Consider the following 15934-nt stretch of genomic DNA (forward strand, 5'->3'; position numbering starts at 1 on the left):
ATATAAATCAGGTATCATACAAAAATAAAAATAGCTTCAAATACAGTCATGACAATAAAAGAATATGACTTTAAGGACCTAACAACATTACTTCAGTTATAGTACACCAACATCTCTTATACATTAGCACTAAGGGAACACTGAATGACCTCGTGGTTTTTGTCCATAAAACTACTCATCTAAGATTACCACAATGTAAAAGATCTCTCAGCAAAATCATGCAACATTTTAGGCACTGTTGCCCCGATCAAATCAGTGAGCTGGGATTTTTTATTCTAAACATGAACTACTGTTACAGCAACAGACGTGGACTACTGGTGCCCCACACAACAACTCAATGTCCAGTATGTGAAGGAGCCAAACGCATGCCTTCTCCTCTTGTTAACTGAGATAAACTGCTGGCATATTTGTTTTACATCTATACTGTCCAGTCTCTCCTGGTGAACATGGCATACAGCAGCATTGTTTAATCTCATTTGAGTCATTGTTAACCTTAGCCATGTTTTTAGTCTTCTGAGAGCACTGAAGCTTCTTTCAGCCTCAGTACATGCGTTTAATCCTCAGATTAAATTTATTATTATGTGCTTGATGTGCCTTACCTTTGGCCCTGGCTCCTCCCCTCTGACTGCACTAGGACATATTGCCACCTGATAAAATAACACATTGATTTGTGCCATATAAAAAGTGAGACATGTCAATTCAGATTCTTTGTCAAATATACACTAATGAATCAATTTACATCAGCAGCCTAACAATTGTCATGTTAATAAATACTAGTTAATCTATAGCACCAAAACATCAGTCAGTCACCTGTGACCTCGCCTCTTCACCACTGTCTGAGCTACAACATGGCAGAGCTGCCTCTGTCACCTGATAAATAACAGTGAGACACTCCACATACATGCAGTCACACATGTGCTTCAAATACAGTCATGAACCAACAAGTCATCATCCAATTTCACCTGAGATCTTGTATCACCGTTACTCTCTGAGCTTTGTGTTGGTTCTTCTGTCATCTGACAAATAGGACATACATGACAATAAGAATAAAATGTGTAGCTGCTTCAGTGTTTCTGTCACTTTGTGCAGATCTTGACTCATCAGTAATGTTTGTAGGGTGAGTGCATTTTTAAAACAATTTGTGCAAACTGCACTACAAGTTGAAATATTTGCAAAATCACGACTACCTCATGATATTTTGTCTCAAAAATGAACCCTATGAATATGTCAACACTATTAGGATGAAATTATTGTGTCACCAACATTTTAACGTTAAACATATAATTTTAACGGCCTCTGTAAACTAATATCCTGGCTTGCTCGAGGCTGCCGTTTTCTCTGACAGTTTCAATCAAAATTAGAAATGCTGCTCTGAGACTGAGATAACTAATAGTGCTGCCTGTTGTGCAGTTAGTTTCCAAAACACGTTATTTATGGTTACATACAATTTTAGACTGATGTGGGCCAAAGCCTAGCATAGCCTGTAACGTTATTATGACGGACACAGTTTATGAGTGAACTTGACTTTAAGTGACTTACAGGTTTCTTTGAAAAATACTTTCTTATATCCAGGTTCTTTTGCTGCCGTCCTCCTCTCCTCCTTGCAGGTTCTCGCAGCGCAGGCTTGCCGCTGCTAAAACTAAACAGAGCTCCCTGAAAGGCACAGCCAATCACATTGGCCATATTTGTCACATGAGGTAGAGAACGTAATTTAACTCTTTCTGCACCGCTGGGTGAATGAGACGTTGACAGATCGGGGTTTTTTTTCTTTTTCTTTCTATCGGGTTTGTTTTTCTTTACTCGAAGAGATCAAATTATTGGTGGGGACAATTCAGTAATCGCTGGATATTGGTGGGGACGTGTCCCTTCCGTCCATGCCAAATCGACGCCCTTGCTTGGGGCATAGGAATGACTCCATTTCAACCACAGTTCCTACTTCTGTCACTTCTCTTAAAGTCTAAAAGGGTTTTTTTCATGACTGAAACTAGAAAGCTAAATAGTTTTTCAAACTTCTCTGTATTACTGAAAGTACTCGGATATGCCAGCTTGCACAGTCTATAAGCAGTAGAGCTGTGGAGCTGTTCCCATTATTGGTTCTCTGTTTTGTCTGTTGTGGGTGCATGCACACAGGTGACATAATACTCAAGCCGAATAATGATGTCACATCATTCCACTGATATCCCAGAACACTTATATCAAGCTTTCACTATCAAGCCAACAATGCCTGGGACAAAAAATATTAAAAACTAAACATTAAACCTTATAAACATGAATGCAAGCAAACCTTGAAACCTTGATAGGAAATTTTGATATGTAAATGGTTCATGAGGAGAGAATTGAATTCAGTGTGCAATGCACAATGAATTTTGGGGGTAACACTACATGCTAAACAGACTTTTTTGTTTGTTTGTATTAACCATGACCACACACATCATCACTGACCTCTGTTACATGTGTAACCACACCCAACGAATTGGTGTCCTGACATTGAAGTGAGCAGTGCATTTAGTGATCAGCAGACTTTCAGCAACTTCCAAGATGGGCTTTAAGAAAAAAAGTCACGATGAGGAAATCAAAAACGCCAAAGATTTGTGATTCATCTTTTTTACATGAAACAGGGTATTTATAAGATCAGTCCTTGATGTTTTTTCTTTCATTTTTTCAGCTCCTTTGGGTTATGTCTCTAACTTCAAGGTGACATCCTACACAAGCACCACTATAGATGTGGCGTGGAGTCCCATCGTTGGAGCCACCGAGTACAAACTCTCATGGAAAACAGGTAATATATTTATACCTATTCCTTCCCATTACACCATTTTAAAGCATGCCAGCATGCCAGCCCGATTAAAGACCCTCTGTTTACCATACATTATCTTTATAACAGATAGATAGATAGATAGATAGATAGATAGATAATTTGTGTTTTGTTTTTTTGTCTGATGCTTGCAGATAATAGCAAACCCCAAGTCCAGTACCTGGATCGTAGCATCCTCTTCCATCGTCTCAAAGACCTGAATCCACAGTCTACCTACACAGTCACCATCTGTGCAGTGTATGGCAACTCAGAGGGACCAGAAATCTCCTTATCTCAGCTCACAGGTACAAAACATATGTGAAGTCTCAGTGACTTTGAATTTATCATGAGCCATCTTTAGATCTAAAATGGCTCTGTGCAGCTGTGCCCCCATCGTAATTAAATGGGAAGGGTACAGCAAAGTTCTCCAATCTGTGCCACATAAACCCTCGTAAGTGTCGGTGTTTGACTGACATGTCATGTACTTTGGTCTTCCCGTTTTAACCACAGTTCCTGTTGCTGTCACTTGTAGTATGTGTCACTGAGTCCAAGTCAGCAGGGCTGCTATCATTCTATCACTGTCACTGTCAGAGTGTTACTCCGAGCTCCAAGTGCTAAGTTTATTACACTGTAAAATGATAGGGAGGGGTAAGTAAAGTCACATCAGCAAATTGTTCAGAGATTTTAATCGCATATTTTCTGATTTCTGGGTCCTTAATGCATTGTGATGTGAAAAAAAAAATTGTCACAGCTTTATGGTATAAAACTTGGATTGAAATCTCCTGTGGTCATGTTATGTTATGCTTAGCTGCAGTGTCAGAGTCAGATCCAATCCAGGCAGTGAGGGAGGTGAAGGTTGAGGACATTGGAGTAAATTCCTTCACACTATCTTGGAAAAAAGCACCAGGGGCTTCTGGATACAAAATCTCTTGGATCCCATTTCTTGGTAAGAAACCACATAAATAAAACCACCCAAATATGTATTCTAACGCCTCAGGCTATGAACAAGTAGACATAATATACAGTAGAATTAAAACTGCATTTACATCTCTGGATCAGAGAAGCTGAGAAAAAAACATTTTCACTCGGGTTGATGGAAATATTAAGCATGTCTTGGATATTTGCAGTATTTTCCAATTACAGCATCTAGCAGCATAATGAGTTACCACTCCTCAGTTTAGACTCTTGTGGCTCATTGTATAACAGTTTCATCCGTAAATGACTGCAAACACGGTTGTTTGACACTTTCATGCTGGATTTAATTATTCCGTGCACTAGGGGGTGATGAGAAGTCCCATGTGGTATCAGCTGATTTTGCTTCCTACACCATCCGCAACCTGCGAGAGAGCTCAGCTTACAAGATCCAGGTGTCCTCCATGGTGGGCAGCAGGGAAGGAAGCGCTGTCCTGGTCACAGCACGTACCTGTGAGTCCTGCCTGGCCCTGGTAGTAGGGAACAGTCTGAGTTTCAGGGAAATATACAGTAATATATGTTTCACCAGTTTCCTTAAACAGATTATGTGTAAATGCTACTACGGTGGCTTAGAATTTAGTAGATTTAAAAGTAATTGGACAACATCAACTTAAATGTAAGGTTTGTTTTTCAGTACTTCTAAAAATTCTTTGCAGTCAATGCCTGAAGTCTACACTACATAGATATCACCAAATGCTTTGCTTCCTCTTGCCTTTACTACAGACACCTTCAGTTGCACATTATTTATGGGCCTTCAGTTTTTGTATTTCATAACTGAAAAGATTGCAGTTTGAGCAAAAAAAAAAGCTTGAGTTCATCCATATTAGTTGTGTTCTGTGTGGCCTTTTGGTGTTACTGAGTCCGTCAGTGCAGATTACTGATTTGGCCACTAAACTTTTTGCTATCTCTCAAGTAGACACATCGTCCTTCACTTGCATCAACACTTCTATGGACCTCGTATAGGGCTTTGGAGTAGATGTCACGCCGCAGTGCATTGTGGGATCGCGGCACCATGTTAGAAGGCCACGAATCTAAACAAACACACTGTGTTGGAAGGACGACTGCCAGAACCATGCTTAAAATCAGCTCAAAAGTCAAAGGACTGTATCGAGACCGATTGCGCCTGGACACCAAGAGACGGTACTTGGAAAAAGCCATAGCTGATGTTTCCATGTGCTTTCGCTCCTGTAGCCCTTTGTTTGGCCTACTAACATGGCGGCTCGACCAAAAATCGTGACCAGGCCCCCTCCAGTGACATCACGTTCCAAAGCCCTATTAAAAGTTCCAATGAGCAGCTACCAAAATGCAAGTTAAACACTTTTAGTCAACTCAAAATCTTTTATCAGAGGCTATGAAACTGCTTGTTCAATTACTTTGAGCCTCTTAAAATCACTATGTTTAAAAATGGTTGTATCTCAGGGACAATTAATTCAAAACTTTTGTCAAACCTCTTGAGTTAAAGCTGAAAGTTTGCACTTCAATCACATATTGATGGCCTAATTTAAAATCTAATGTGGCGGATGCAAAAAAACCTTTTATGTACATATATGCACCTAATACTGGGAATGTTAAAGTTTATATTCATTAGGTTGTATGATTTAATAAATCCACCTAATGTCACTTGTTTCTTTATTTCATTATTCATCAGAGCTATTTTGTGTGTTTCAGTGGATCTTCCAAAAGTAGAAGGATTTGCTGCTTTGAATACAACAGACAACAGTACTGTTCTGAACTGGACACGCGTAGCTGGCGCCTCAGGATATCGCCTCTCCTGGAGGCACATCTCAGGTCCGTAAGGAACCACAACTTGATAAAGCACCTTCTTATAATTCATGCAACTTTCTTTTAGGCTCCAGAGATGAATTACATATTATGTAAATTATATTACACTGCATAATGAGACCTGCCATAAACATTCTTTTATTTAACAGGTCTTGGTCTGAAAAGGCAATATTTGCCTGAATAAAACACAAGTATCCCAGCATGCCAGGAATAATTGTTTAGAGATTTCAAAGTGTTTTAACCATGAGATGTCTTTTGTGAATAAAGTGGCAACATAAGCACCCTTTTGTTAAAAAGGGTATGTTAATAAGGTGAAAAATCTTATTAACAAAATTCCTAAAGTAATATTGACAGAATCTCCGTACATGTAATTTGTCACCAGATGTTCAGATATATCATTGTTACTTGTAGATTTGACACGTTATTTTCCAGGTTATTAAAAAATACTGTTTGCTTTCCTTTTTATACGCTCAAATCCATTTTAGTATAAAGATTTATTTTCCTATTTCTTATTTCTTGAAACCGTACTGTCACAAGTGATCACTTTGCAACACCATGTTTTCTTTGTATGTTTTTTTCAGTGTTTGACACAAAAACAGAAATCCTTGGCCCTGGATTCACCTACTATAAGATCAGTGATCTCTTGTATGGCAGAACATATCTTTTCACCATCAGACCTTTGTATGGAGAAGTGGAGGGGCCTATAAGCACCATGTATCAGAGAATATGTAAGACTCTCTCCAAGTTGTTTGACTGAATGACAGACATACACTTCAGATCCTTCTGTTTACTTTAATACATCCACTGATCAGGCTATAATACCTACAGTCACATAACACTATACTGTGTGTGTATTTTTATTTTTGTAAGCATAAAATTGACAAAGCTAAAATTAACTTCCTGAAGAAAAGAAATGCTATCTTAGCTAAGTGTTAAGCTATTTAGCACTACATCTCTCATGCCATGCTCTTATTCTAAACTTCATGAATGCTTTAAAATGTTGAACCTATTTGTCTGACTACCCATGCATAAATACATCTTTCTTAGCTTTCTTTTGTCAGCTGTTATGTTTGTTAATATTCAGTGAACACCTACAGTAGCTTTTTCCTAAGACTGGTACAAGCTGAAAACCTAAACTGAAGAATGCTGTAGCTGTGTTTTATTGCTTCCTTTGCAATCCCATTTGTTGTTCCAGCAAAGACTCTGTTTGACTCCAGAGACCTCAAGCGTTTGATTTATTTGTTATGGTTCTGTGTATCACAGTGGGACCAGCTCGCCCAGCGTTAACAGTCCAGCCTGTGCCACCTACAGTGCCCCCCCATTCCCCACCTATCACTGGGGACTCCCAGACTGCCTCTATCATCAACACAACCACTGCTCAATCACCCATGAGGACCACCTGGCACCCTGATGTTGTGCTTCCAACTGAGTCCTTAACAACCAAGAAGCCCCACGTTCAGCCAAGTGTCACTGAGGGCAAGGCAGGAGCAGTCACGTCCTTTCGATTGACCACACTGAGTAGAGTGACAGAGAAAAAAACACCACCACAACCAGGTATTTTAGATATTCTCTTATATTTTTTTCCCTCATGTTAAATAATATGTAGCGTATTTTTAGTTTAAACTGTTTTCTGTCCTGTTTCTGTCCAGTGTGCGGTAAGACCAAAGCAGATATAGTATTCTTGGTGGATGAGTCGTCGAGCATTGGCACTGACAACTTTAGGAAGATGAAAGACTTCATATTTCGAGTGGCTACATACTTCCCCGTAATTGGTTCACAGGGCACGCAGGTCAGTTGCTCAATAAAAACTTTTCTTTGTACTGTGCTGAAGATATAACTTTCAGGTGTTTAATTTCATCACTTTGGCTGTGAGTCTGTTTAGACAATTACAAATTGGACTCGATTGCAGTTTTTGAGTCATAATAGCTGCCCGGAAGGTGAGTCTCATGTGCAGGCTTAGACCATTAGCAGTAACATAATGTGCTCTTCTCCACCAAATGGGCTGAATCAGACTCAAACATTGGCAGAAAGGAGAAGCATGGCATAATGCCATTTTTTTTGTCAGCCAAGGAGGCTAGCACAAGCAAATATATAGTTCTTATGATCTTCGTTTTGAAGAATGAAGTTTCATCACACTCAGCTGTGATCTAAAAATCCTTTATATTGATGTTATGATGATGTGCATTTTCTCACTCTCTCAATCTTCTTTCAGATAGCTGTGGTTCATTACAGCGATGAGCCTCGCATTGAATTCCGCCTTAATGACTTCAAAGACAGAAACTCTGTGCTCAGGGCTCTCAGAGCGCTGCGTTATGGAGGGGGCAACACCAAAACCGGTTGGTGATACTCACACAGATGTGCACCATGCTTTGTCTCAGTTTACCAGCTGTTTTCAGTGGGCCAGGAGCCTCTTTTACTATTTCCTGTATTGAAAACTGTAGCCTTTTTAACAGGGGTCACACTGTTCTGTTACCAAAAGCCTGCGCACTCACTGCTGACGTAGTTAGTGTCATATGAGATGATCTTTTCTTGTGCATGGGCAAATTGAATTTTGTGTAAAAAAAAAGAAAGAAAAAAGTTGTTGAATCAGTGAGATGATACAAGAATTCATATGGTCCAAGACCACAAATAATAACATGGCTGAAGAATCTCATTACAGTGCTGGAAAACTAGCAAAAATAATCTACCAGAATTTAACCAAAAGTCATATTACTTCCTCTTAAAACTTTTTTGTTGTTGTTTTTGTTCGTTTGTTCCTCAGGAAAAGGCATCAGCTATGTTCTGCAAGAACTGTTCCAGGAGGCTTATGGGATGAGGCAGGATGTACCCCATGTTCTGGTTTTGTTTACAGATGGCAAGGCCCAGGACAATGTGGTGCCGCCCTCCAGAATTGCCCGCGCCTTGGGTGAGTTATAATATAAACTGTTCAAAACATGTGAACGGATTTTTCACTCATTAAAAGTTTAAACTAAAATATTCAGTTATCATGTTACGATTGTGTCTCTATAGGGGTCAGCGTCCTGGCAGTTGGAGTTTCGAATGCAGATCGTGAAGAACTGAATAAAATTGCGGCTCCCACCAGCTACAAAAACATCTTCTATTCACCAATTTTTGATGATTTTCCCTCCGTGGAGAGAGAATTTATCAGAAGCCTCTGTAGTGACGAACTCGTCACAGAGTTCAAACTACAAGATGAGGTGAGGTAAAAAAAAATACAGCAAAGGTATTGCTTGTCTGTCTGTAAGGAACTAATATAAATATATGACTGTAAATTGAGGAAATCTTTGTCCATAAGAGATACATACACGTATGTGTTGTAGGAGATTTTGTTGTATTGGGACAGCTTTTATACTGTGCCTGTAAAGTGAACACACTTTGAGCATGTGTAGGTGGATCTTCTAAAACACCTGTGGAGCTGATTATTTGTGTCTAATGACCATGCATTACACAGAGGTGCATCCAGTTAATTTTAAATTTGCACACAAAGGCTCTGCAGGCGAGAAAACGTCACCATTCTTTACTTGACGTCAGACCGGAGGACGTGACTGCAGACTCAGCCCAATTCTGATGATGTGTTTTGAGAGGCTGGTTCTTCATAAAAGACAATAGGCCTGTCCACGTAGATCCTCAGCAGTTGGTTCCACTGTCCCCCATCTTCACACACCTTGATAATAAATAAAGCCTCTGTGAATGCTGCTGATTTGAGCTTCACATTCAATAATGAAACTGAAACTTTTTGTCTAAAAATGAGCAGGTTTGGTAGAAACGTCATAGATTTCCTGGTGCAATCAGTAGGCAAAAACGGAACTTTGCAGTGTTCAAGCAGTTGATTTTTTCCTTTTGTTGTTTGCTTGTTGTCGGCCCAGCACCTGCCCCTCTTTTGGTGTGGATGTACATGTATTTTTCTTATTCATATCCGGAGGACATGAGCAATCTTGCGGTGTGGTGGCCAGAGAACAATCAACTGCACATTGTAAGGAAAAAAATAAGCAGGTGATTTTTGATTTTAGAAGAAAGGAGGCAAAGACAGACACGCCTGCTTTTTTTTTTTTTTTTGTCAGTGGAGCTGAGGTGCAGCAGATAAACAGTTTCAGATTTCTCTGAATCAATATCCCAGATAGAACTTTCCAAGTCACTAAGTCACTTATAGCGATGAGCATAAAAAGTGTCCTAACTGGAAAATTCACCAACTGGTACTACGTCTGCTGCCTAACCAATAAACTTTGAAGTTTCTTTCTTCAGGCCACAAGACTACACGTGTGAAGCTCTGAGATTCACCCCCCCTGCACTTCACTGCAAACAGTAGCTTTACTTTTATGACTCAAATAGTGAATAATTCATTCAGAATTTTTGGTAGCACAAACAGACTACATCTCAAATTTGTTATACAACCTTGTGTTGCATAATAAGAATTCAAATTAATCTTGAAGAGCAAATTCAAAGAAGCTTTGTAGTGAGCCTTCTCTGCTTCTGTAGTCTACTTAAAAGTCAGTTGAATAGTTTGTAATGCATTCATTTTTTTTTTCATTTTCAGGGTGCTCAGCTAGACACCCCCACTGATGACCCAGAGGAGATGCTTAAGCCCGAGGGTCCATGCCTAACTCAGTGCATGAAGGTTTGTTTGATTCTTTCTGCCGCAAAGTCATAATCGTCAGTTGTTAAACCTTGTTATTCTGCAGTGATTAATCATGTCAATTTTCTGTTTTCTCAGGGCCAAAAAGGGGAAAAGGTGAGTTATTTGACTCAGACGAAACTGATGCATTTTTTCCTGTAACATTTCATAAACTTATTTCTTTATTTTTTGATAATCTTTTATTCTTTTAGGGAGACAGTTTGGGTCTTGGTCTGGTATGTTTGTCCTTACTTTATGGCGCCTTTTAAATAATACGCTTATACTTTATTCTCCCTTCTATTCAGTTTTTCACTGCCCCGCTTCTGCCTTGTATATTCAGATACACTTTTTTACTTATCATCAACCAAACCTTTTAAAAATAACAATTATTAATGTTGTTGTAGAGATTCAGACAAAGCCCTGGGGAGTTTGATCCTTTCACATCTTCAAAAGGAGAGAAAGGAGAAAGGGTAAGCATCAGCACATACAGTGTATGTTAACTGTATGTGCATGAATATATGTACACAAATAAAAATAAGGTTGTTTGTGCACATTACACATAAATACCTTAGTTATTTTTTGTTGTCTTCAACATCTGCCCTTTATTGCCTTATACTAGCACATGCAGTATGACTGACAACAAGCAAAATAGTTATAGCAACAAAAGTTGCATGTAAACAAAAACATGAATTAAGATGTTTGTAGAGCATTTCAGCTTCAAAAGTATGTGAAAGTAAGAGTTCAAGACCTCATCTTTTAAACCATTTGCATTAAATTAGTTCCCGTGTACTGTCCTCTTTGAATTCAGTCTATACAGTGGCTTGCAAAAGTATTCGGCCCCCTTGAACGTTTCCACATTTTGTCACATTACAGCCACAAACATGAATCAATTTTATTGGAATTCCACGTGAAAGACCAATACAAAGTGATGTACATGTGAGAAGTGGAACGAAAATCATACATCATTCCAAACATTTTTTACTAATAAATAACTGCAAAGTGGGGTGTGCGTAATTATTCAGCCCCCTGAGTCAATACTTTGTAGAACCACCTTTTGCTGCAATTACAGCTGCCAGTCTTTTAGGGTATCTAGAGACTGAAATCCTTGCCCATTCTTCTTTGCAAAACAGCTCCAGCTCAGTCAGATTAGATGGACAGCGTTTGTGAACAGCAGTTTTCATATCTTGCCACAGATTCTCGATTGGTTTTAGATCTGGACTTTGGCTGGGCCATTCTAACACATGGATATGTTTTGTTTTAAACCATTCCATTGTTGCCCTGGCTTTATGTTTAGGGCCGTTGTCCTGCTGGAAGGTGAACCTCTGCCCCAGTCTCAAGTCTTTTGCAGACTCCAAGAGGTTTTCTTCCAAGACTGCCCTGTATTTGGCTCCATCCATCTTCCCATCAACTCTGACCAGCTTCCCTGTCCCTGCTGAAGAGAAGCACCCCCAGAGCATGATGCTGCCACCACCATATTTGACAGTGGGGATGGTGTGTTCAGAGTGATGTGAAGTATTAGTTTTCTGCCACACATAGCGTTTTGCATTTTGGCCAAAAAGTTCCATTTTGGTCTCATCTGACCAGAGGAGCTTCTTCCACATGTTTGCTGTGTCCCCCACATGGCTTGTGGCAAACTGCAAACCGGACTTCTTTTGGTTTTCTTTTAACAATGGCTTTCTTCTTGCCACTCTTCCATAAAGACCAACTTTGTGCAGTGCACGACTAATAGTTGTCCTATGGACAGATTCCCCCACCTGAGCTGTAGATCTCTGCAGCTCGTCCAGAGTCACCATGGGCCTCTTGTTCGGCCTGTGAGTTTAGGTGGACGGCCTTGTTTTGGTAGGTTTACAGTTGTGCCATACTCCTTCCTTTTCTGAATGATCGCTTGAACAGTGCTCCGTGGGATGTTCAAGGCTTGGGAAATCTTTTTGTAGCCTAAGTCTGCTTTAAATTAGAATTAGAATTAGAATTTCAGTCGCTAGATGTGCAAAACTTGTAGAGACATACCCTAAAAGACTGGCAGCTGTAATTGCCGCAAAAGGTGGTTCTACAAAGTATTGACTCAGGGGGCTGAATAATTACGCACACCCCACTTTGCAGTTATTTATTTGGAAAAAATGTGTGGAATGATGTATGATTTTCGTTCCACTTCTCACGTGTACACCACTTTGTATTGGTCTTTCACGTGGAATTCCAATAAAATTGATTCATGTTTGTGGCTGTAATGTGACAAAATGTGGAAAAGTTCAAGGGGGCCGAATACTTTTGCAAGCCACTGTACAATTAGTGCTATGTTTAAATGCTGTATCGAAACCACTAACAGTGCAGTAGTATTTGTGTGCCTCTGCAATTTGTTATTTAACTTTCAGGACTGACTCTAATGTCTTAATTTGACAGGGACTTCCTGGAACTGATGGTGTTCCTGGTTTGCCAGGTCGCCCAGGAAGAACTGGACCACCGGGTTCTGCTGGCCAACGGGTACCTAAAGTCATATGAAAATGATTTTACAGCAGTGTAAGCAGTCCTGTGCAAAGAGTGTATGCACAGCTCTCTTGAGGTCCAAGCATTTCAGTCAGGTTGTGGTCTGAACTTCGAAAGGACCATTACAACACCGTGATTCTTTCCTTGTTCAGCCATGCGGCTGTACATTTACTTGTGTCCTTGAGATCATTGTGCATGACACAGTTTGGGTCAAGCTTTGTCTGTTGGAGAGATGGCCTCACATTTGATCTACTTATTGGAAGGAGCAAAGTTATCCCCCCTCCACCACCGTGCTTGACAGTTGGCATGAGGTGTTTGTGCTGATATGCTGTGGTGCAGTGCGTCATAGGTCTGCATATAGTGCTACAACAACTTTCTTTTTCTCATGCTTGTATATCCATAAAGAACAGAATGTCACACTGATCTGATCTGAACCTGAAAATATGATTACTTTTTAAATTTCCAGGGCCCTACAGGTGTTCCAGGTGACATGGTGAGAACAAAATATCTGTAAAAAAATATAGATTCATGAATTGTGTCATCTATATTCTTTGGAGACTGTAAAGGATTTTTGAAACAGTCTTTTCATGGTAGGGTCCAACTGGGCTCCCTGGTCCAAAGGGACAGAGAGGAGAAAGAGTAAGTCTAATCCATGCATTTAATTTGCTTTCTATTTATGAGACAGCTGTTTATGTACTTTTAAGATTTGAATGCTGCAACAACAATGAACAGTCTTTTTTTTTTTTTGCCTTCCTCTCAGGGAGAGCCGGGATACGTCATAGCTGGTACAGATGCAAATTTTGTGCCCGGACGAAAAGGAGAGCCAGGCTCCTCAGTGAGTTTTCGAGAAGGCAAAAAAAAAAAATTTTCCCCCAAAAAACAAACAAAATAAACAAGTAGTTTTTGAAAGGTAATCTTTAAGGCATTTTAAGATAATTGTAACTGCATGTTACAGAGTCCCCCAGGACCTCCCGGTCTTCCAGGGGTCAATGGAGCTCCAGGTCTGCCTGGTCAGCTAGGATCACCGGGGCCACCAGGAATAGCTGTCAAGGTAACGTAAATTCAAGTGAAGCAAAAAAAAAAAGAAGAAAAAAGGGCATTGTAGTTACACCCCACCTTTGTTAATTCATGATGTTTTATAATGCCTGTCACTGCACATCATATAATGTCAAGAAAGCTTGGAGTATTTAGTATGAAGTGTCACAAAGATGTTTTGACAGCACAGTCCAACAAAGCTGCTTCTACTGTTTGCACTTCACAGGGAGATCCCGGAGAGCCGGGTACAAAAGTAAGTATGAAGGCTGTCTTCTTGTTGTTTTATACATTTGCTTAAAAAAATGAATCCCTACTTTTAATTTTTTTCATAAATGTTGTATATCAGGCTATTTTCAAACCGCTCGGTTATTTTGTTATATAATATGTCTTGTTGTGTTTGCATATCTTATAATATTTCATTTATTTTTGAAAGGGCTTACGTGGGAAGCAGGGCGTGAAAGGAGACAAAGGAGAGCCGGGAAAAGATGTAAGCACATAGCTGATAAAATTATAGTGTTCGGGCAGCTTAGTTAAGAAAAAAATAAAACAGAATTTGAGATTGACGTTTCTGTGCCTGCTATGTCTCTCACATCGCAAACTGACACATGTGCAAACTGCTGCAGGGCATTGCAGGTTTGCCTGGTCCCATTGGTGTTGATGGGGGACCAGGACTGCCAGGCCAGAAAGGAGAAAAGGTAATTTTGAATTACAGCTTTTGTGCTTATAAAGACCCTAAGTGCATAATTACTAAAAATACTTTATTGTTTATAATATTTAATTTTTCTTGCAGGGTGAGGAGGGAGTTGGCATACAAGGTGTTCAAGGTCCTCATGGAGAGAAAGGAGAGAAGGTGCCTTACAGCAGACATGAAGGACACAGAGTTTAGTCATCAGCTTGACTTTGGAGAATAGTCTGCACTGCATTAAAGACTGGATTATTTGTGTTTGTTTTACTTTTGTCATGCAGGGAGATATTGGATTAGCAGGACCAGTTGGCCCAAAGGTACCAAAATATACATTTTTAAACTCAGATTTTTGCTAATATCCTAAAGTAATCTAAAAACCCCTTATTGTTAAAACTTTATTGTGGGTTCACATGTTTCTTCACTTTGTCTTTTAAGGGTGAGCGTGGAGAGCAGGGCATCCAGGGAATCATTGGACCTCGGGTGTGCACTTTATCACCAACTGAATAGTCACATATGACTACCCTGCATGTTTTATACTTAAATGCATATAAATGAATTGCACTTCCTTCTAATAAAATGAAGCAAATTTATCACAGAAAAAAGCGAAGACTGCATAACAATCATTGATGAATTAAATTAAAGCAAGTGATTTATTTATACCTGCAGGCGAAAAAGGGAATGAAAGGGGAGCCAGGAGACAAGGTGAGTTCATTCACATATAAATTCTTTCTGCTTTATAATTATCATGCATGTGAATGTGAAGATTAATTTTAGATTAACAAGAATAAGGCTGCTTGTACAAAAAAAGTGTGCGTTAACATTTTCTTTCTTCTTTAGGGAGACCAAGGAGAGGTGGGACCAATAGGACCACAAGGACCCCCAGTGAGTGAGGATTGCATCTTATACAATGTGGCATAAGATTTATTAGTAATAATGATAATAATAATAATAAAAGTTTAATTATACAACGCTTTTCAAAACACAGTGTTACAAAGTGTTTCACAGTTTAAAGATAAATAAATACAGTCCAACATACAGAAACATAATCAACCACATAGTGACACATTCATTTCAACAGACACACTTTCATACACACAAATAAATATAAACTGTGGCCCATAATAATTGCGGAAAGCTAACTTATCAAAATGAGTTTTCATCATTTTTTAAAAACAAACCAATCATCCTGATAAGCTAAGAAAAGCTTTTCTGAAACCTCAATAGCGTGATTGGCTCTGGTTTTAAGGTAAGAGCATGGAACAATTAAGAGACCTCGATGAGATGATCTACAGCCGATCTCTAGTCGGCTGCAGTGATAAGTTGGGCAGAGACATATATAGTTTTGGTCAGAGGTCTAAAAGTTTAAAAGTTTTAAGAGGTTTAAAAGAAAAGAGAAAATCTTTATTGTCAGACAAAGACTGAATTATCCTGCTACTACTTTTGGAGGAGTATGGATGAGACTTTCAAACCTAAGAACACTGCACCAACTTTCAAGCATGGCGGTAGCAGCATCATGTTCTGGGGTTGTTTTGTTGCCAGTGGTGCTGGTATATTGCACAAGTAATGGAATAAT

General features: G+C 39.4%; 1 protein-coding gene across 1 annotated transcript in view; it reads left to right on the forward strand.

The window, feature by feature from the left end:
• col7a1l (collagen type VII alpha 1-like) overlaps nucleotides 1-15934 on the forward strand; it is a 75419-nt gene that overhangs the window by 15096 nt on the left and 44389 nt on the right. The window contains exons 14-41 of the mRNA XM_063460588.1: nucleotides 2666-2779; nucleotides 2950-3099; nucleotides 3603-3740; nucleotides 4073-4219; nucleotides 5435-5554; nucleotides 6130-6276; nucleotides 6812-7102; nucleotides 7198-7337; nucleotides 7761-7884; nucleotides 8310-8453; nucleotides 8558-8745; nucleotides 10083-10163; nucleotides 10260-10277; nucleotides 10373-10396; nucleotides 10565-10630; nucleotides 12558-12638; nucleotides 13108-13134; nucleotides 13236-13280; nucleotides 13402-13476; nucleotides 13597-13692; nucleotides 13903-13929; nucleotides 14110-14163; nucleotides 14300-14371; nucleotides 14467-14526; nucleotides 14643-14678; nucleotides 14797-14841; nucleotides 15028-15063; nucleotides 15199-15243. Of these exons, the coding sequence (XP_063316658.1) occupies nucleotides 2666-2779; nucleotides 2950-3099; nucleotides 3603-3740; nucleotides 4073-4219; nucleotides 5435-5554; nucleotides 6130-6276; nucleotides 6812-7102; nucleotides 7198-7337; nucleotides 7761-7884; nucleotides 8310-8453; nucleotides 8558-8745; nucleotides 10083-10163; nucleotides 10260-10277; nucleotides 10373-10396; nucleotides 10565-10630; nucleotides 12558-12638; nucleotides 13108-13134; nucleotides 13236-13280; nucleotides 13402-13476; nucleotides 13597-13692; nucleotides 13903-13929; nucleotides 14110-14163; nucleotides 14300-14371; nucleotides 14467-14526; nucleotides 14643-14678; nucleotides 14797-14841; nucleotides 15028-15063; nucleotides 15199-15243 (2591 nt within the window). The remainder of the gene's footprint in view (nucleotides 1-2665; nucleotides 2780-2949; nucleotides 3100-3602; nucleotides 3741-4072; nucleotides 4220-5434; nucleotides 5555-6129; nucleotides 6277-6811; nucleotides 7103-7197; nucleotides 7338-7760; nucleotides 7885-8309; nucleotides 8454-8557; nucleotides 8746-10082; nucleotides 10164-10259; nucleotides 10278-10372; nucleotides 10397-10564; nucleotides 10631-12557; nucleotides 12639-13107; nucleotides 13135-13235; nucleotides 13281-13401; nucleotides 13477-13596; nucleotides 13693-13902; nucleotides 13930-14109; nucleotides 14164-14299; nucleotides 14372-14466; nucleotides 14527-14642; nucleotides 14679-14796; nucleotides 14842-15027; nucleotides 15064-15198; nucleotides 15244-15934) is intronic.

Source organism: Pelmatolapia mariae, linkage group LG17 (genome assembly GCF_036321145.2).
Source record: "Pelmatolapia mariae isolate MD_Pm_ZW linkage group LG17, Pm_UMD_F_2, whole genome shotgun sequence".
NCBI lineage: Eukaryota > Metazoa > Chordata > Actinopteri > Cichliformes > Cichlidae > Pelmatolapia > Pelmatolapia mariae.